Raw genomic sequence first — 19777 nt, 5'->3', positions numbered from 1 at the left:
AAGAAAGAAAGAAGGGAATTTACATCACACCAAAACCTTGAAGCCTTGAAACTCTAAAGCTCTCAAGCAAATCCCGAAGGATCAAGAAAAACACTCTTCGTTCTTCGTCAAATCCTCCTTCAAGGTCAAGCCCCGACGGCCCTTGAAGAACTTCCACCGATTCAAGATCAAGCCCCGACGGCCCTTGAAGAAAGTGTTCATCATCCGTTCATCCTAAAGATCAAGCCCCAACGGCCCTTTGGATCAACAACCTCAACAAATCCACACATCCAATCGTTCTTCAAGATCAAGCCCAAAAGCCCTTGAAGATCCGCTCATCCATCAACCTTCAAGATTAAGCCCAAAAGCCCTTGAAGAAATCCGCACAACTATTCTTCAAGATCAAGCCCAACGCCCCTTGAAGATCCATTCATCAACTGTTCATCCCTAGATCAAGCCCCGACGGCTCTTTGGATCAACAATCTCAACAAACCTATACACCCATTCTTCAAGATCAAGCCCAACGCCCCTTGAAGATCCATTCATCACTGTTCATCCTTAGATCAAGCCCCGACGGCCCTTTGGATCAACAGCTCATCCACAAACCTACATCCTACGAAGATAGAATCAGAGGATCAAATTACAAAGAGATTGTAACCCCAAAATCAATACAAACAAAAATATATTTTGTACACGGTATTCTTATTTCTTGTTTCAGGAATTTTTCGTGTTTACAATGTTCCTCCAAAATTATTTTTACGTTGCCGTTATGTTGATGGAGTGTGTATATATAATATACTATATTGGATTTGAAAAGTGTTGCGTCCTGGCAAAACCAAGTTGCAAAGAAACTAATTAGTTTTCTTCAGTATCAGAATTTAATTTTGTCAATATTCCGCAAACATCCAAAGATAATATGGTTTGGAAGTTCCTATTTATACCCACCCACAATTTCTTATATCCATCGAACTAAGCATATCCACCACAAGAGCACAACTAGAGAGGTAGAGAGAAACAGAGAAAATGAAGAGTTTCATATCGAAAGAGTCCATTGTCCTATTAGTAATTCTTCTTTCGGCAATATGCTTGGTCGCTGAAGCTCAACAATGTCGTCCAAGCGGCAAAATCAGAGGAAGGAAGGCCCCTCCTGGACAATGCAACCAGGAAAATGATTCTGATTGTTGTAAGCCGGGCAAAATGTACCCAACCTACACATGTTCACGGCCATTGTCTGGGAGCACCAAGGCCACCCTCACCCTTAACAGTTTCGAGAAAGGTGGAGATGGTGGCGGTCCATCAGAATGTGACAACCAATACCACAATGACAACACACCAGTTGTGGCACTGTCCACTGGATGGTATAGCAACGGAGATAGGTGCCATAAACAAATCAAAATTGATGGTAACGGACGTAGCGTGTTGGCCATGGTGGTGGATGAATGTGACTCTACTGAGGGATGTGATGCAGATCATGATTACCAGCCTCCTTGTCCTAACGACATTGTTGATGCCTCAAAAGCTGTTTGGAAAGCCCTGGGTGTGCCTGAAGACCAATGGGGTGGCCTAGATATCACTTGGTCTGAAGCTTAGTTACATTAATTACTTTCCGTCTTGCTTGTTGCTTTGCGTGTATGGTCGTTGTGGATTGTGTTCTATAATATGTTACAAGTACTATACTATTTAAGTAGTCAATATATTTAAACTTGTTTTTCTTATACTTTGTCTACTGTAAATTATAAAGTAATATTACATAATCATATATATATATATATATGACTTCTGTTTTGTTTTAGCTCGTTATCTAGGTCTTATCTCATACCTTCAAGCAGCTGTTCTTTTTGGCTTTTCTTTCTTTCATGTCAAGGCATACTTGCCTTCTCATTACAACAAGTTTAAAAAAAAATGGAGAAAGTGAAAGTAAAAGAGTCTCACTTTGGTGAAAAGAGAAACCTTGCAAGAACTTATAAGAAGTTGGGGTACTCCTCATAATGTCAATTGGTTTTATGGTGGAACCCTAATTTTTTCATAGCATCAGAGCAGGTTATCCCATATGTGAAGCCAAACGGCCATACGCGCTCCACGACACCCCATTGTGTTGTCCACATGTTAGACTTGAAAATTCGTCACATGTGAGGGGACATATTGAAAATGAATCCCATATTGATGGATAGAGGAACCTTGCATGGGCTTATAAGTAAGTTGAGCTGCTTCATATATTGTCAATTAGTTTTACGATGGAACCTCAACTTTTTGTATGATATCAAAGTAGGTTGGTCCACGTGTGAAGTCCAACAGCCACACATGTTCCATGTCAATTCGTGTTGTCCACGTGTTAAGCATGAAAGTTCGCCATAGGGAGTGTGTGAGAATGTAATGTTAAAGGAGTTTCACATTGGTGAAAGGAGAAATCTTACGAGGGCTAATGAAAGGTTTGGCCACTCCTCAGATTACCAACTCGGGTGCGACGGTTCATACGACTTATGACCCTAATTATTTTGTTGGTGAAACTACAGCATAACTAATGCTAATGGTGAAGCCTCTCTTGTCGTTGGCGATAGCACTGTTCATCTTTCTTCTACTCTCTCTTTACCCAATACTTTAATTGTTGCCTCATGGAAATATAAATTGAGGTCTCCTTTTGTCTTGTCTAGGATATTCTCACGAAGTAGATCATTAGTTGTGGTAATAAGAGGAGAGATTTATATTTTGTGGATGATGTCAGTACGGGTCAGGTGAACTTGACCCAAGGGGCAGCTAATAACAAGAGGAGACAGTGTAGTTGTGGCATCCTCGTTTGAGTCATCCATCTTTTAGTTCTTTGAAACATTTGCTACCAAGTTTATTTGTTGGTTGTTCTGATTCTGATTTCAAGTTTGATATTTTCATTTTAGCCAAGAGTCACCGTGTGTCTTATCCTGAGTTCTAATACTGCTCTTTTTGGATTAATAGATTCCGATGTTTGAGGGCCATCCCCGATTTCTACTTTTTCTGCCGTTCAATGGTTTGTAGCTTTTGTGGATGATTGTACACGAATAACTTGGTTTTATGCCCTAAAAGTGATGTTTTCAGCAAATTTTGACAGTTCATGAAGCCTTGCAAAAACTGGAGCTTCATCCTCTGAACAATCGCAAACCTGAACAAACAACTAAGATTGTAATCTTCATTTCTCTTCGTAAATACGTGAAGTGATCTTGCGTTCCCCTTTTCTCACAGTGTACTCTTCCCCTTTTTTTTCTAATTTTTGGATTGAATAAATCAAAGAGAGTGGACTGACTAAAACAAGGATTGCAGAAAAAGAAAATGGGAGTGTGACAATCACTACCAGACAATACCAACTCTTACTATAATATTGTTCGGAACCATATTAACAGTCATTATTATGTGAAGAATAGTCCAAACAATTATACAAGATTTCGTTACTGATAATTATATAAAATTCTCAGTAACCATATAGGACACTATTATAGTCGTAGTAGTAAATGGGTTCAAAGATTTGTTTTAGCTCTAATTAATTAAGATTTTGATGCTTAAAATGATTCCGTTACGTTTATGGAGTCTAATACATAACAGCATAGCAAATCATATGTTGAAGTTTGATTGTTATTTTGGTAATAGGGAATTGCTATATATGCTACCCTCAAACGCTGTTATGCATCAACCATATCCCACACAACTCTAGAGAGAGAGAGACAAAAAAAATGAAGTTAGCGATTCTCTCAAAAGGGTCCATTATTCTACTAGTTGTTCTCCTTTCAGCGATTTGCTTGCTCACTGAAGCTCAACAATGTCGTCCAAGCGGCAGAATTAGAGGAAGGAAGGCCCCTCCTGGACATTAATGCAACCAGGAGAATGACTCTGATTGCTTTAAGGCCGGTAAAATGTACACAACCTACACATGTTCACCACCACTGTCCGGCAGCACTAAGACCTGGTTTGGTACTGAGGTGATTCTGAAAAAAGCTGCTATCAAAAAAAGCTGTGAGCTGTTTTTGTGTTTGGTAAACACTCAGCTTCAGCTTTTTTTCACAGTTTTGGATGAAAAAAAGCCAAAAACAAGAAGCTGCAAAACCTAGCTTTGAAAAACCGGCTTTTTTTCACATCTGTTTTACATAAAAGTTTACCAAACACTCTAATACTGCTTTTTTTTTTCAAAAGCACTTTTACAAAAAAGTTTACCAAACACTCTGCTGCTTTATTTCACAGCTGTTTATTCTCACAGCACAGCAGAAGCAGTTTTTTTTCAAAGCACAGCAATACCAAACCAGCCCTAAGGCCTACCTCACTCTTTAACAGTTTTGAGAAAAATAGTGATGGAGGCGGTCCATCAGAATGTGACAACAAGTACCACAATGATAACACACCAGTTGTTGCATTGTCGACTGGATGGTACAACCATGGAGGAAGGTGCCTTCACAACATCACCGTTAGCGGTAACGAGCGCAGTGTGGTGGCGATGGTGGTGGATGAGTGTGACTTGACCAAGGGATATCTGACGTCGATCATGACTACCAACCACCGTGTGTTTGGAAAGCATTGGGCGTTGCTCAGAAACAATAGGGTGGCTCAGATATCACATTGTCCGAGACTCCGATGCTTAGTTACTTTTTGTATCTGTCTACCTTGGTTCATTTGTTCTAATCTATTTCTTCTGTTCTGTCTTATATATGTGGTGCACATGTTTCTGTTTTTCAACCTGTTACTGTCTGTTTGCTTAGGTCGGCAAAGCATAACCAACGTTGGGAAAAAGTGGTTTTCATCTTTTCTCCGTCGGTGGCCAAAATTTTAGAAAATACATGAAAAGGTAGAAAGGTGAATAGAGGGAATGAAAACAACATAGAAGAGGAAGGTCTATCAACGTAACATGTCAAACACGAGAAATTTAATCATTGTTCATCCTTATTGAATCAGAAAAGTAAACTTTAGTTAAGGAAATGAGAAGATCAACGTAGATCAATGTAGACGTTCCTTCACTACGTGAAACATAAACACTGTTGATCAAGAATGTGTGATCCTAATTTACAAGCACGTATGCCAATGAAGGAAAGAAACTTCAATCCGAATCTTGTTTTTATGTCGTCAAAGAATAAAAGTTACTATACCTACAGATGAGAGTGAATTGAAATAATCGAAACTATGAATGGGTAAATTGAAATCATGAATGCTCAATTTCAAACTAAATTTTGATTAAACTAAATAAATATAGTACATTCCCAATGTCTATCATGGATAAATGAAGTTAGAATCATCGAAGCCCACAATCATCTGGCTTCTGTTTTCCGTCATCGATGCTTCAAAGAAAAATAAATGTAACTAGCAATGAAACTGAAATTTACACACAATGACCATGTAAACGAAATAGTTACCCTCGCATCAAATCAATGCCAACATGACTGTTATGCATATCCAGTGGCTGTGATGCCTGCCATGCGGCCAATGAAGCACCTTGGCTAAGACTTTGATCTGGTTGAATGCTGTTTAGTGCAACTGAATTGTCAACTGTGTCATGTTCCAAGTCTGTGACACCTTCTACGGCTTCCTTTTTCTTGTTCTTTGTCTTCAAACCACCCCATGTGAAGCTACCTAATATCACCTGGAATCATCCACCATGTGTTTCAGCCTCAAATTTAACAAGGGAGGCGAAGGAAGAAAAATGGTAACTCCTATAAGACATTTTCTCGTCTACTTATGTCTACTCCTATCGTTCAGACAACCAACGTGATGTTTTCTGTGGCAGTAGTAATAGCTAAAAATTATGCTGGCATGTTTCTGTTCTGGTGAAGTCACTACTCTATCTGAAGACCATTTACGGTCATAGTAACAATACTTGTAAAGAAAACAGCACTAACCCCATAAAATTCTTTTCCCGTTGAAAATATTAACTACCAATTGGTAGGGATGAAAAAGATTTACTGAGCAAACACAAGAACCGAAAGCTAAAGCAATGAACAAGTTACTACCTGAACAGGGGTTGCTGCAATAAGCATCCCTCCTACTCCACCACCAATGACACGACCATCAGGACTAGCAAGGGAGACGCTCAGACCGCCACTTCGGTTTCGGGAGCTACCAATTTCAGCGAGCAAGTAAGAACCTGAGAGACATATAATCTCAAACCGTCCCTAAAGAAGTCGCAATCCACAAGAAAAGAAACTGTTTATTATTATCGGTAAAAAAGAAAAAAAAGTTTCAAAGAAGAAAGAACAATCAAACATTTTAACTAAAAAGAAAACAGAAGGATAATATGTAGAGTAACATACATAAAATGTGTGTCACGCTGTGTATGGTATGCATACAAGCACACAAAAGTCTAGAATTTCTGGACAAAAATTACCACAAACACAATACATGTTGATTTTTTCTGCAACCTATATTTTCTAAGCTGAATTTTACGATGGCTAACATATATAAGAATGCCCTTCGCATTTGCCTCAGATAAACGGCAAGCATCAACCCACCGTTCATGAGATGGCTCCGAAGTCGATGATACTAACTGGGCTCAGTTTTCACTTTTCAGGCATAATCTCATTCCTCATAGCTATAAACACTACTCACTCCAAATATACAAGAACATTTAAACCTTAGTGACTCTAGAACCTTCAGAAAGATCAAAAGTCTTATTACTCATCTACTAGACAGCTCATAACTTTACAAGAATTGGCATATCATACAGTGCTCATACCTCATATGTGACTGTACCCCCAGAAGTTGAGGGCTGACGAAGTGTCACAGTAGAGACAGCACCATTAGCTGACAAGACGCACACAGCTCTTGGCCCTTGCTGTGAAAACGCCATTATTTTTGTTGCAACGTCCTGCAAGAAAAGATAAAAGGATTCAAGGCCTAAAGGAACTTCTCTCATTTGAGTAATGCAAGAATTCAATTGATAGTAGTAATAGAAAAATAACAATCACACCAGCGAAAATGATGAACCTTAATGTTTATCCCTTTTTCCCATCAGATTTAACATTAATTCCGTACAAGTAATGATCGTCATGGTACTTTGGTAGTTCAGAACTCTTTTGAAACTGCTTGTCATAGGCTACATTGAAGACAACCACATAAAAATGGCTACTCTGAACCTACCAAACTCAGGCAGACTCGCAAGTATGGCTAATTTGGGTAAATACTACTCCTTTAGAAAATTATTATGTGTAATATCTATCCATCTACACAATTACTTATACGTAATAATCTAGAGGTATTATATCTACATAATTAAGCCGGCACACGACTAATGAATCAGGCCTCATCAAGCTCAGGATTCAGGACCACTCAATTCGGTTGCAGACCTAATCAGAATCCATGACACAACATCTTGCTAACCGTACTCTTAATGGAAAAAGAATTGAAGATTCATGCATATGTGAATAAATATATATATGTTTGGTGAGATAATATGGCATACTTCTCCCACTGCAATGCTGATAATATGTGGAGTAAAACCTATCCCAGCCGAACCAGACAGCAATCCGCCTAGCAAAACAATCAACCATTTGCAACATCATTCTCATAACAAAAAGTTCCAATGCAGGGCAAGAAGCATATATTTAAACCATCTATGTAATACGAATCAATTTATTAAAAATGTGGCTGCTTTGCTACATTTATGTTTAAACAGCCGGTATAATTCCACATTTTTAATGCCCTTGCGTATGTACCAAATGCATAAAAAATTACCAAAATTCTGTTTCGCCATTAGAATCATCATGTCTGCTATATGTTGCAATAGTTTCGTGACAGTTTACATGAAAGTAGTGGGAACGTCGGTATATTTACTTCTGATACAATCATGCAAGCATTCGAGTTATAGGCAAGGATTTCAGAACGCAACTAATCCCATATAGTCATAGATTATGAACTTTTAAAAGCAGATTATGTGACAATGTAAAAAGATGCATTACAATATTTAGGCTACTCTAACTCAACAACGTTTCTGAGGTTTCTTTTCACTTAAACGAATCAACAACATAAAACAAATAATTTCTTCAACAAGATATGGCAATACAGAAAATAAAATTTACCAAGAGATGCTAATTGTTGCTTCTTCCCAGACCCTGGTGGCCGCCCTCTACCTCGTTTTGGGCTTGATGATACCGTACCAGGATTAGCAGATGCTGCAGGAGACAATGCCAATGAAACAGTCCCATCAGGTCCATATTTTCGAGGCCTTCCTCTTTTCCTTTTCAAAGATTCGCCTGGTGGCGCCACAGTTGGTGCACCCACATTGACACCATGGTATGAAATAGCTGAAGAAGGCTCTACCGGCAATGTTGACTCAATGTTAGTTCCTCCAATATTAGATTGAAATGCCATATTTGGATTAGATAAGGGATGAATGCCTGGCGATCCATGTAATCCAGACAGTGTTCCAGACCCAGTTATTCCTCTAGACGTAAAGTAAGAGGCTGACCCCGACAATGCCATAGGGTCCCTACGATCCATGCATTTATTTCGGTTATCTTTCAAAGGCAATTTCGAAGCCCCAACTTTGCAACTCAATGCAAAATGCCCCCTCCTGCTCTAATACTCACTATTCAGTACTAGGACAAGCTCTACAGAAACACAAAATTCAGCAGAATGTGAACCCAATTGCACATACTAGACAATGTTTCTTCAAGGTATCGAAAATTTGAATGCAGAATACTAATACTGAAATTACTACAAGATATACATTGATTACAAAAAATGCAACATTTTACATCTTTTCAGGATTTGAGCATAACAAAACCATTAAATTGGTATCGAATTTCACAGATGAAGCATCTAAAAACTAGATTTGGAATTAAAAACTATAACAAAAGAGGAGGAAAACCAACTTCCTAGAATTTCATAAACAAAACAAAAGCTATGATATTTATATAAAATTGCAACTAGAATTAGAGCAAAAGTCACAAAACTTAAAGCAACCAAGAAAGCAAGAGAGAAAAGAAAGTTCAGAATTCAAAGGCAAATAATAATTAAGTTTGAGAAAAGACAAAGATGGAAGCTACTTTTACAGCTTACCAAACCAAGGGAAACAACAAAAAGGCTTCATGCTTAAGGGAAAGAGCAAGAGAGACTGGAAGGAAACAGGTCCACTGTCACCAACTCATTATAAAGCCTTAGACACCAAGCGTCTTCAAAGGCAACCCCATAACCATATGCATCCAATCCAAAGCTCTAATCTTTCAAACTCCAATAATTCCAAAAACCACTCTTCAGAAACTTATATTTTAAAAAGGCCACAACTTTGAGTCAATGCCAGTGTTTAAGCACAAACCCAGTTTTCGTTTTGGCACCACAAAGTGTGAGAATGCAAAAGAAAAGATAACCCAAGTCAAAAAGACAGAGAGAGAGAGAGAGAGAGAGTCAAAGTGGCATTTTTTTCAAAGAGGTTGAGAGGTCAGATTTTGTTGAAGAAGTTTGAATTGTGTAGGGGAGAAAGAGATAGAGAGAGAGATTTTTGAAGGGGCATTAAAGGTCGAACTGTTTTTTTGGGAAATGCAGGAAGGAGGTCATTTGGTGAGTGTGAGAGAGAGAGCGGTATTTACTACTGGGTCTAGCACAAGTCCTTATCTGAATGCACTTCTCTAGGATGTAGTTCACTCTCTCTCCTCCTCTCCCTCTTCCTCTGAGAAAAGCTGTTTATCTTTCTCTGTTCAAAAGCACTACTCTCCTGTGTGTGTGGCACAAGTGGAAGTGGGTGATGATCCTTTGCTTTGCTTTTGCTTCCTTTCCCTCGTTGGACTATTCATGGGATAGCGTTTGAGAAGCAAACAAAAACTTGACAGAAAAAGCACTTCTTCTTTGGATAATACCGATTTATTATTTATAATTTTCCTGGGATTTTCTTTAATTTTGGATATGTATGAAAAGGTTGGGTTTGTGAGGAAGTCTATCCAACGCGCAAGTTAGTGTGTGGGGGATAAATGTGACTACGGAATATAGAGAAATGCTGATCACATTAACATTTTTCTCTCCTTGCAGACTTCAACTGGATGGCAAAAATTAAAGGAGCTATACAAGGAGGTGTGTAGTTTTCATTTTTCTTTCATATAATATGAAGTTTTGTATAACATTGACCAGAATTTAATGATAAATGACGGTGGCACGTAAAAATTTTTATACATGAAAATGTTACACGTAACTTAGTTTTTGAGTAAATTGTGTTTATTTTGGTTTTGTTTTAACCAAAAAAAGGGTTACGGTTTAAAATTATGTAGAATCGTAATGAATTCATTTGTGAAAAGTAAAAACTGACCTAAATCGAATCAGAGCGACCACTAACATATTAGTATAAAAAAAATGATTTTATACATCTTGGTTTAATCATGCTCATTGTTTTAGTTTAATAACCACAAATAAAGATAGGCGTGACGAAAAATGGTGTTTGAAAATCAATTCCTTATTATTATTTATATGTATTTCTTTACACAAGTAATTTCTTATTGGCTAATAACTAGGTAAGGATGTTGAATCTGATGATTGATGAAATATTGAAGTTGTTGATTTTTGAGTTGTAACTATATTTATTACTAAGAGGCGTATTGATAACCTTTGTTTTCAGTATTTATATTTCAGTTATCAAACAAGTTTTCAATTATCAATTAAAAAAATTTAAAACTAAAAATTGAAAACAAAATTGTTATCAAATTGCCCATAAATTTTGAATTTTAATGACATGTACCATGAATTTGGTGTACTAAAAATGAAAATATAGGTAACAAATAATGATATTTTAAGAGAAAATTGTAGCAATGGTTCATCAATTTTAACCTAATTTTAGCAATGGTTCTTCAACTAAAAATTCATGATCATCGGTCCCTTAACTCATCAAAACGTGCATCTATGGTTATTTTCACCCGCTCTGTTAGAATTCCATGAAAATGACTCATGTTGGAAGGATCATTGCTACAATTGGGTTAGAGTTGAGGGACAATTGCTCCAATTGAATTAAAGTTGAGGGACCATTGCTATAATTTTTTTCATTTGGTTTTCCATGTTTGCCCATTGATACGGCCTCATGTGCGTGGCACGTGACATTTTGATGAAAGTTCTAACAGAGTTGACAAAAATGATCATAACTACACGTTTTAATGAATTAAGGGACTACTAGACATGAATTTTTAGTTGAGGCACCATTACTCGAATTGGGTTAAAGTTAAGAGATCATTACTACAATTTCATCATATTTTAATTGTTGTAATTCCCCTAAAATGCTAAAAAAATGAAACTGAAGAAATAATTGAGTTTAGACCTAATCCGCTAGAACAAAACCATTCAACATTAATTTAGTTTGGTTCGGTTTGATTTTCTTAAAAACCTTTGTCAAAATCAAACCGAATAAAAAATTTAATACTGTATAATCGATTTAGTTATGATTTTGACGTGAAACTCATCCAATCTTAAAAGTCTCAACTAGTACATTATATCATATGCATCACCAATCTTTAGGGCCAGCGCGTGAGACGTATTAAAAGACCAAGTACAAAGGTGACCTCACAGAAAATGGGTTGGGTCCCGGCCGTGTAGAGGGCGACTTTGCATGTGTGAGGCTCCTCTCTCTCACCTCACCACTTTCCATGCCCGACGGTGGCCCATGCAACCAAGGAGAAAATATCTACACAGGACTACTGATGGCACAAACCTATACATGTTGGACAGTGCAGGCTGGAGACCCTTCCTGTAAAGTTAATGTACGTTGAAGCCTTGAAGGTTTCTGCATAATATGTGTGTGTGTGTGTAGCCTTGAAGGTTTCTGCATAATATGTGTGTGTGTGTGTGTGTGTGTGTGTGTGTGTGTTTTAAGGCTTCATAAGTTCATATACATTGTCGGTTTATTCACTAATGTTTTAACTTTTGGGTTAGCCGATTAAACTTTCGGATTATGTTTCTTTGTTAGTTTGTAAAATGTTGAGCAAGAAACCAGTTATTACTACGATTTAATGGTATTCATCTTCATTTTGTAAATAAGAGATCTTTGGTTCGATACTCGCCAAAGACGAATTTGAACTACATTATTGATAGCTTATTGTGAGGCTTAACCTACTCCCTCGCTCTCTTAGTGTAGATTAATATCGTTTGTTCAAAAAAAAAAATTGCTGAGCAAGAATGCACCTATATATATCTCTATGTACCCATCTTTATATATATGTTTTATGAAAAAATGTAAACTTGATACGCGTTATTGCTTATTTTATGACAACTTAAATTTCAAGATTAGTGATTGTCTAACTTTAACGTGGATATATCCACACTAATTCTCTATGTTGACCATGCGACATAATAAACCATATCAATAACATTAAGCAACATAAACTAATATCGAACAACAATTAAAGGATTAACAAATTGAGTTAAATATGGGAAATGCACTTTAAGGCCCCGTTTGGTAGGCGGGATAGGTTATTTTCAATCAAATTGAACCTTCAGCCCAACTAATATTTGGTGAGAAAAATTGTAACACGGACGAGATTGGCTATAAATCCGAAATAAGGGTTATGTGATCCAACCACACACATGAGTTATGTAACTCATCTCTGTCAATCCAATTATATTCTTAAGGCCCAATTTCATCCAACCCACTAAACAAAAAATTCAAATCAAGGATTTGATTTTCCATCTGGAAATTAGAATAACGTTTGAAGAGAGATTTGCAATGCTTCATGCATCCAATAAAATGTAGTGAGTAAGATTTTGGAAAGTTGCATATAGAATTTTGGAGGTCTCTCTATTTGGTCTAGAATGGGATCATGTCCAAAAATGGAAGTTGATTGAACTTCATTTTTTTAAGAAAAATTCCAATATTTTACCACAATTTTTTATTTGTTTTGGTGCCTCTCCAATTAAGATTTTGCCCAATTATGGAGGACCAAAGGTTATGGGTGTCGTTTTCAATAATAATCATCAATTTCGAAATTTATAATTTGTTTTGTCATTTGATACAATCTAGCTTTTCCCTTTTATCACCAAACACAACACTCCTAAAATCTAATAATGTTAATTTGTGTTATTTAGTATTATGGTTTAGTGGTATTCATCTTCACTTGTAAGTAAAAGGTCTTAGGTTCGATTCTCGTCAAAGGCGAATTTGAACCACATTATTGCTAGCCCATTATGAGGCCAAGCCCACCCCCTCCCCCTAAGTGTAGATAATATCGTCTATTAAAAATAAATAAATAAATAATGTTAATTTGTATCTTAGTACTATTTGCAAACATAGGTTAAACCAATTAGTTAGATTAATGTGCATGGGTGCTCTTTGGCACTTATATTTGCTTCTTCTTATTGTAGGTTGGAATAGTTTAAAATATCGTATAGCCAATTAAGAAAGTAGCATTTTTTATTGTATTATAAGAAACGATAAATTTCATTGAAGAGGAAAGAACATTACATCAAAATACTAGCTATTAAAACCCTCAAATAACAAATTAAAAATACAGTTAGGAAGTTCCTCAAACCAAGAATAAAAACTAACAACATGAAGAGAATAACGAGCAAGGCGATGAACAACCCCAATAACTTGGCGGTGGACATGGATAGAAAAATGTCCCTCTCAAACATGAAAGTAGCATTTAAATATCCAACCAAAGAAATGTTCAAGAGTAAAGATTTGGATTGCGAATTATGGAAAAAAAAAAAAAAGTCACTTTTGAAAGGGATTAGCAAGATTGATCGTTTTCCAAAGTAGATTGGTTTTCCGACATGCTACAATTCTTGTGCTTCTATTAAGCTATGGATTTGAATGCTCGATAGTTCTTCATTTCAAACTATACCGGTTTTTAAGAATGAAGATATCAACCATTCGGTCATCTCTCACATTTCATATCATAGGGGATATAGAATTAGTTTCATTAATAGGATGGTCCAATTTCAAAAAATTATAAGCCACTTTCCTTGAACATCATCCATTCTTCCAATTGAAAAGAGAGGAGGAATATTTGAGAAGGACAATGACCTTAAGAGGTAAAAAGCAAAGATTATGTTGGTTGGTGGAGATACCCTCAACCTATAGTTGTTGAACAATAACTTGTGCATATTTGCTGAATTTAAAAGAAACAAATACAACAAAAGGAATTATTTGTGTAAGTATTTTAAAGAATTAAAATACTAATATCGACCACACTAATTCCGTGGCCACACTTAATTCTCTATGTTGACCGTGCGACATTATAAACGATATCAATAACAATAAGAAACATAAACTAATATCGACCAACAATTAAAGTATTGACAAATTGAGTTAAATTTGGGAGAGGCCCCCTTCCTTTGTTGTAGATAAAAGAAAATAAAAATAAATAAAATAAATAAAAAATAAAAAAAAGGGAAAGGCACTCGAAGGACCCGTTTGGTGGGCAAGATGGGATGAGTTATTTCCAATTAAATTGGACTTGTAGCCCAACCAATGTTTGGTGAGAAAAAAATTGTAACACGGATGAGATTGGCTACAACTTCAAAATAAGGAAAAATATTATGGGTTATGTATCCCAACCACACACATAAGTTATGTAACTCATCCCAGCCAATCCAATCATATTCCAAGGTCCAATCTCATCAAGTTTACCAAACAGGAAGTTCAAATCAAGAATTTGATTTTCCATCTGGAAATTAGAATAATGTGGGAAGAGAGATTTGCTATGCTTCATGCATCCAATAAAATAGAGTGAGAAATTTTGGAAAGTTGCATATAGAATTTTGGAGGTCTCTTTATTTTGGTCCAGCATGGGATCATGTCCAAAAGTGGAGGTACCTTGAACTCCAATTTTAGAAAAATTCCAATATTTTACCACAATTTTTTATTTGTTTTGGGGCCTCTCCAATTAAGATTTTCGCCAATCATGGAGGGCCAAAGGTTGTGGGTGTCGTTTTCAATAATAATCATCAATTTCCAAATTTATAATTTGCTAGGTCATTTGATACAATCTAGCTTTGCCCTTTGATCACCAAAACAACACTCTTAAAATCTAATAATGTTAATTTATATCTTAGTACCATTTGCAAACATGGGTTAAACCAATTAGTTAGATTAATGTGCATGCTTGCTCTTTGTCACTTATATCTACTTCTTCTTATGGTAGATTGGAGTAGTTTAAAATATCGTTTAGCAAATTAAGAAAATAACATTTTTTAGTGTATTGTAAGAAACGATAGATTTTATTGAAGAGAAAAGAACATTACATCAAAATACTAGCTATCACAACCCTCAAATAACAAATTGGAAATACAGTTAGGAAGTTCCTCAAACCAAGAGCAAAAACTAACAACATGAAAAGAATAGCGGGCGATGAACAACACCAATAACTTGGCGGTGGACATGGATAGAAAAATGTCCCTCTCAAACATGAAAGTAGTATTTAAATATCCAACCAAAGAAATGTTCAAGAGTAAAGATTTGGATTGCGAATTGTGAGGAAAAAAAAAAAAAATCCCTTTTGAAAGGGATTAGCAAGATTGATCGTTCTCCAACGTAGATTGGTTTTCCAACATGCTACAATTCTTGTAGCTTCTACTAAGCTAGGGATTCGAATGCTCGATAGTTATTCGTTTCAAACTATACCTGTTTTTAAGACTGAAGATATCAACCACTCGATCATCTCTCACATTTCATACCATAGGGGATATAGAATTAGTTTTATTAATAGGATGGTCCAATTTCAAAAATTATAAGTCACTTTCCTTGAACATCATCCTTTCTTCCAATTGAAAAGAGATGAGGAATATTTGAGAAGGACAATGATCTTAAGAGGTAAAAAGCAAAGATTATGTTGGTTGGTGGAGATACCCTCAACCTATAGTTGTTGAACAATAACTTGTACATATTTGCTGAATTTAAAAGAAACAAATACAACAAAAGGAATTATTTGTGTAAGTATTTAAAAGAATTAAACAAATGTTGGTTTTGAGCCTTTGACTAGGAAGTTGTACTTGCTAATTATTGGTGACCATATCCTTTTATTTCTTAGCTAGTTTCTATATTTACACAACAACAAGAAGATTACTATCCCAAATGGTCAAATGAAAGAGGAAAATTACCTAAAAAAATAAAAATAAAACAAAAGATTTCGAGTTAGCCATAAGTAAGTTTCGAACTCAACCCAAATCTTTTATATTTTTAAAACAGTATCGAATTTAATTTTTTTTTTTAATATAAATATTACAAGTGAGATAAAAATTGAGTATGAGTCGATCACAATCAATAGTTTAAAAAGTATCTAGAGGTCATGATTGTTATGGAGAAAAAGTCCATCATGAAGTGACCTGAGCAGCTAGTCCGTCGGTGCACAATTTACGTTTCCCAAAATGCCCTTACCAGTAGTTTTTATTTCATGAGTATAAAGCCTGATTTGGTATTGCTGTGCTTTGAAAAAAGATCGCTTTTGCTGTGCTGTAAGAATAAACAGCTATGAAATAAAACAACAAAATATTTGATAAACTTTTTTGTAAAAGTACCTTTTTTTTTTTTTTTAAATGCACTATTATAATGTTTGATAAACTTTTATATAAAACAGATGTGAAAAAAAACTGGTTTTTCAAAACTCGATTTTGCAGCTTTATGTTTTTGACTTTTTTTTTTCACCCAAAACTGTGAAAAAAAACTATACCTGAATGTTTACCAAACATAAAAAAACTCCAAACTTTTTTTGATAGCCAATTTTTTTTTTTTCAGAATCACCTTAGTACCAAAATAGAGCTAAAACACTTGGATATAAGTTATTAAGTATGAGATTCCTTTCCCAAATATATATATATATATATATATATATATCTTTTTTTTTTTTAACAGGCGACACCGAGAAAAAGAGAGAATGAACGAGAGACCTCAAGTGCAAATCTTGCATAAAATATTCTGATCCTAAATTCTACTGATCTTGTATGACATGCTCTGGATGAATGAAGAATTGGATGTGCGGCCAAGGATTCCAGTGAATATCATACACCAATGCATACTAGAAACTCTCTTCAACTATTCATATCGATAAGAAATGCTTTTAGAAGTAGAAGAGGTCAGACCCCAGAACTCTACAAGATGAGGCTGCTCAGTTTCCCAACGTGCCGTAAAATTGTTGGTGTCCTAAACACATACCCTCCAGGTTCCTCAATACTCAGACCTACCCAAATCCATGCCCTCCACTACTCTTGATAATTGAAAACTTAAAAGCCACCGCCCAAAGCGGAAGATGTGCCAATCTTCCAATAAGGGCACAGAACCTGTATTTTGCTATATAATCTTTGTTGAGGCAATTGTCAAAGTATTAGCATCCAGAATACACTTTGCCTCTTTGCTACTCGATAGAAGGAATCACCTTATCATAAATCAACCTAAATCATTAGAGAATTACCAAGAACTACATACTTTTGAGCACTTAAATTCTAAGAGTCGGATTTGAAAGTGACACCCGTCCAGCCAAAGGATAATTTTAAGAAAATTACCTTCAAAGAAGTTACACAGAAGCTTCTGCAAGAAGAGTAAATTGGTTGATGGTTGAACCATTCAAAGAAGCTGTTCAAAATCAGGCTGTAAATCACAGGTTAATCAACAGTTACAATGAGCAAATTAATGTGAATCAGTACCTGACTCAAATGTGTGCTACTATTTCTAACAAACATCACATATTGCCTATAACAGTTGATTGAATTGTCCATCAATATGCCCTTCAGACGAGATCAACAATATAAAACAACAGTTTGTTGTATATTCTCCACTATCGCAGAATCGAAATCACAACCAACTTGGGTTTATTGTTCTTGTGATCACTCGATTTTCCACTCCTAGCTGATCTGACCCTTTTTAGTTCATAAATATACATTTGACACAAGATTCTTGACTAGTAAAACATTGTTGAATATATAGTTTCATCACAATCCAAAGCTTTTGCTAAACTGTGTCACGACCCTAATCAGCCTACACCATGCATCTCACTGAACCTCCTTTATTCCTTTCACACACTTCTACCCAACAAGTCCTGATATAACCTCCCTTTCTTCTTTTCATGCTTGTCTCGCAACAATTCCTTATACAGTATGCCTGGTAACTATCTATAAAACATTCCAGTCCAATTATCTTTCTTGGGGATATGCATGGGAAGCCTGTACAAAAGTATTCTAATTTAAGACATTGATTTTGAACTGGGTTCTTAGCAAGATCAAAATGAATTAAGATACTAAATCACAATCTTCACTTTTACAACATACAAGCCATATGTCCTAAGACATTTAATGTCTTTGCTCTATCATCGTCAACATTCTAACTATTAATTAAGCCACAAACACACTGGAAACAGGGTAAGAACAATGTTGTGGCATTGTCTAACAATACGAATTTTCCAACTAAAATTAGACATTGTACTCGTAATCAAAGGAGCAAAATTGTGACAATGACCAACAACATTAGAGAAACCTAAAATACATATCAAAAAGGCAAATTCATAACTATTTCTTTCAATACTTCTTAACATACACATATAACCATTGCGACTGAACCTCATTTGTCAACCTCCATTGCTTGGGCGGCTTTAGCCTTATTCAGCGCCGTCGTTTTGGTCTTGAACTTTTTCTTGCCTACTTTAAAACCTCCACCCTTCTTTTTCTTCTCATTACCATCAACCTGTTGTACATAATTTAGTTAAAAACAAACTCTCCGCGAGGGTTTACTTAAAACAAAACGATAAATGTTTGTTCCAAAAATGACTGTAAGTCTATAATGCAACAGAGGGAAAGTTGAATTCACAAACATTCGTTAAAAATCTAAACAACCCAACTCTAATATTGGTCTACTGGGGAACTCTGATTAGTCTCCTACCTACAAATTAATGAAAAACCGAGTAAATTTGAACAATTTCCGATTTCAAAGTTAGTATTTTTCATAAACCCAATAAACCAAAAGTACCTAATAGTTCAACAAAACAAAAAAAAAAAAAAAAAAAAACCCAACAGATTATACAGAGAGGGAAAAACTCACTTTCATCTTGCTCTTCTTTGCCTGAAGCTTCTTTGCCTTCTTTTCCCTTTCTTCTTTCTCCCCTAATTAAATTACAGAGAAAATTTGAATATATATATGCACAACAATTATATATAGGAATCTAGAGAGAGATTAGAGAGAGAGAGAGAGTGAGAGAGAGAGGGGGATTACTTTTGAGTTCGAATTCATGCTGCCTTTTTCTACGAGCTAGATCGTTCTTCTTCGACATTTTTCTCTCGCACACCTCTCTCACTCTGAATCGCTGAAAAAACCACTAAACCCTAATCCTGACGGAGGAGAGATGTTTTAAAGTGGGACTATTGAATATTTCAATTACAAATGTACCCGCTCAATTTTGTGGTTCTTCACTTTGGTCCTCCATCTTTTTTTTTATTTGACCCGAATCCTTCATCCTTTCTTTTAAGGGTATTTATTGACGGATCGAATTGCAAACAAGGCTCCCGATTTTCATTCTACAATTTTAGAATCGAAGTAATCTTGAAATTTCATAACATTGTTCGAAAATTCTTATATTTTATAAGTTTTTAAATATTCTTAAACGTTTATATATATGCAATTTATTGCATCTAATTATTATTTTTTATGTATTGATATATTATATTCATCTTTTAAGCATAGTGTATGGTTAACATAAAATAACGAATAAAATACAAAAAAATTAATCACACAATAAATGATTTTAGTAAATAACTATAAAAATTCTAATCGCAAATTAGGAATTCTCAAAATTTATAAATACGTACAAATTCCCATTCCAACTTTTAAGAAATATATATTTAGATTAAAATTCTTTTGATGTCGGATCGAAAATTTTAATGACAGAATTGAAAACTCCATTCC

At 35.5% G+C, this 19777-nt stretch overlaps 3 protein-coding genes and 1 pseudogene across 4 annotated transcripts; 2 read left to right on the top strand and 2 right to left on the bottom strand.

Moving 5' to 3' along the window:
- The first annotated feature begins 721 nt into the window (after nt 1-721).
- On the top strand, nt 722-1694 carry LOC137720375 (putative ripening-related protein 1). The gene has a single exon (XM_068459438.2). The coding sequence runs from the start codon at nt 1003-1005 to the stop codon at nt 1567-1569; it is 567 nt and encodes a 188-aa protein (XP_068315539.2). The 5' UTR covers nt 722-1002; the 3' UTR covers nt 1570-1694.
- Nucleotides 1695-3677: 1983 nt separating this feature from the next.
- LOC137720374 (putative ripening-related protein 1) lies at nt 3678-4617 on the top strand (annotated as a pseudogene).
- A 521-nt stretch (nt 4618-5138) lies between these two features.
- LOC137720373 (AT-hook motif nuclear-localized protein 11) lies at nt 5139-9761 on the bottom strand. Of its 2 annotated transcripts, none has more exons than XM_068459436.2 (6): nt 8983-9761; nt 8001-8494; nt 7385-7452; nt 6659-6790; nt 5937-6098; nt 5139-5569 (listed from the first exon to the last, which is right to left on the bottom strand). In XM_068459436.2, the coding sequence occupies exons 2-6, from the start codon at nt 8419-8421 to the stop codon at nt 5339-5341; spliced, it is 1014 nt and encodes a 337-aa protein (XP_068315537.2). In that variant the 5' UTR covers nt 8422-8494; nt 8983-9761; the 3' UTR covers nt 5139-5338. The 2 variants fall into 2 exon arrangements, with proteins under 2 accessions (XP_068315537.2, XP_068315536.2); XM_068459435.2 differs by having other exon boundaries at nt 8001-8531; nt 8983-9759.
- An 8328-nt stretch (nt 9762-18089) lies between these two features.
- On the bottom strand, nt 18090-19234 carry LOC137721142 (uncharacterized). The gene is made up of 3 exons (XM_088697920.1): nt 19088-19234; nt 18917-18978; nt 18090-18562 (listed from the first exon to the last, which is right to left on the bottom strand). Exons 1-3 carry the CDS (start codon nt 19143-19145, stop codon nt 18440-18442), a joined length of 243 nt encoding a protein of 80 aa, XP_088554046.1. The 5' UTR covers nt 19146-19234; the 3' UTR covers nt 18090-18439.
- Between the last annotated feature and the right edge of the window lie 543 nt (nt 19235-19777).

Source organism: Pyrus communis, chromosome 1 (assembly GCF_041283825.1).
Source record: "Pyrus communis isolate YQ-2024b chromosome 1, ASM4128382v1, whole genome shotgun sequence".
Classification (NCBI taxonomy): Eukaryota; Viridiplantae; Streptophyta; class Magnoliopsida; order Rosales; family Rosaceae; genus Pyrus; species Pyrus communis.
The sequence above is the reverse complement of the archived record's forward strand: the minus strand, read 5'-3'. Positions and strand labels throughout refer to the sequence as shown.

Bases quoted from the DNA above. Each gene is read 5' to 3' on its own strand.
- LOC137720375 (XM_068459438.2), top strand. From the start codon at position 1,003: ATGAAGAGTTTCATATCGAAAGAGTCCATTGTCCTATTAGTAATTCTT.
- LOC137720373 (XM_068459436.2), bottom strand. From the start codon at position 8,421: ATGGATCGTAGGGACCCTATGGCATTGTCGGGGTCAGCCTCTTACTTT. The intron at 6,791-7,384 runs GTATGCCATATT...CTTTTCTTGCAG, and splicing joins TCAGCATTGCAGTGGGAGAA to GACGTTGCAACAAAAATAAT. The intron at 6,099-6,658 runs GTATGAGCACTG...CGACTTCTTTAG, and splicing joins GGGGTACAGTCACATATGAG to GGACGGTTTGAGATTATATG.
- LOC137721142 (XM_088697920.1), bottom strand. From the start codon at position 19,145: ATGTCGAAGAAGAACGATCTAGCTCGTAGAAAAAGGCAGCATGAATTC. The intron at 18,979-19,087 runs GTAATCCCCCTC...TAATTTAATTAG, and splicing joins GCATGAATTCGAACTCAAAA to GGGAGAAAGAAGAAAGGGAA. The intron at 18,563-18,916 runs GTGAGTTTTTCC...TATGTACAACAG, and splicing joins CAAAGAAGAGCAAGATGAAA to GTTGATGGTAATGAGAAGAA.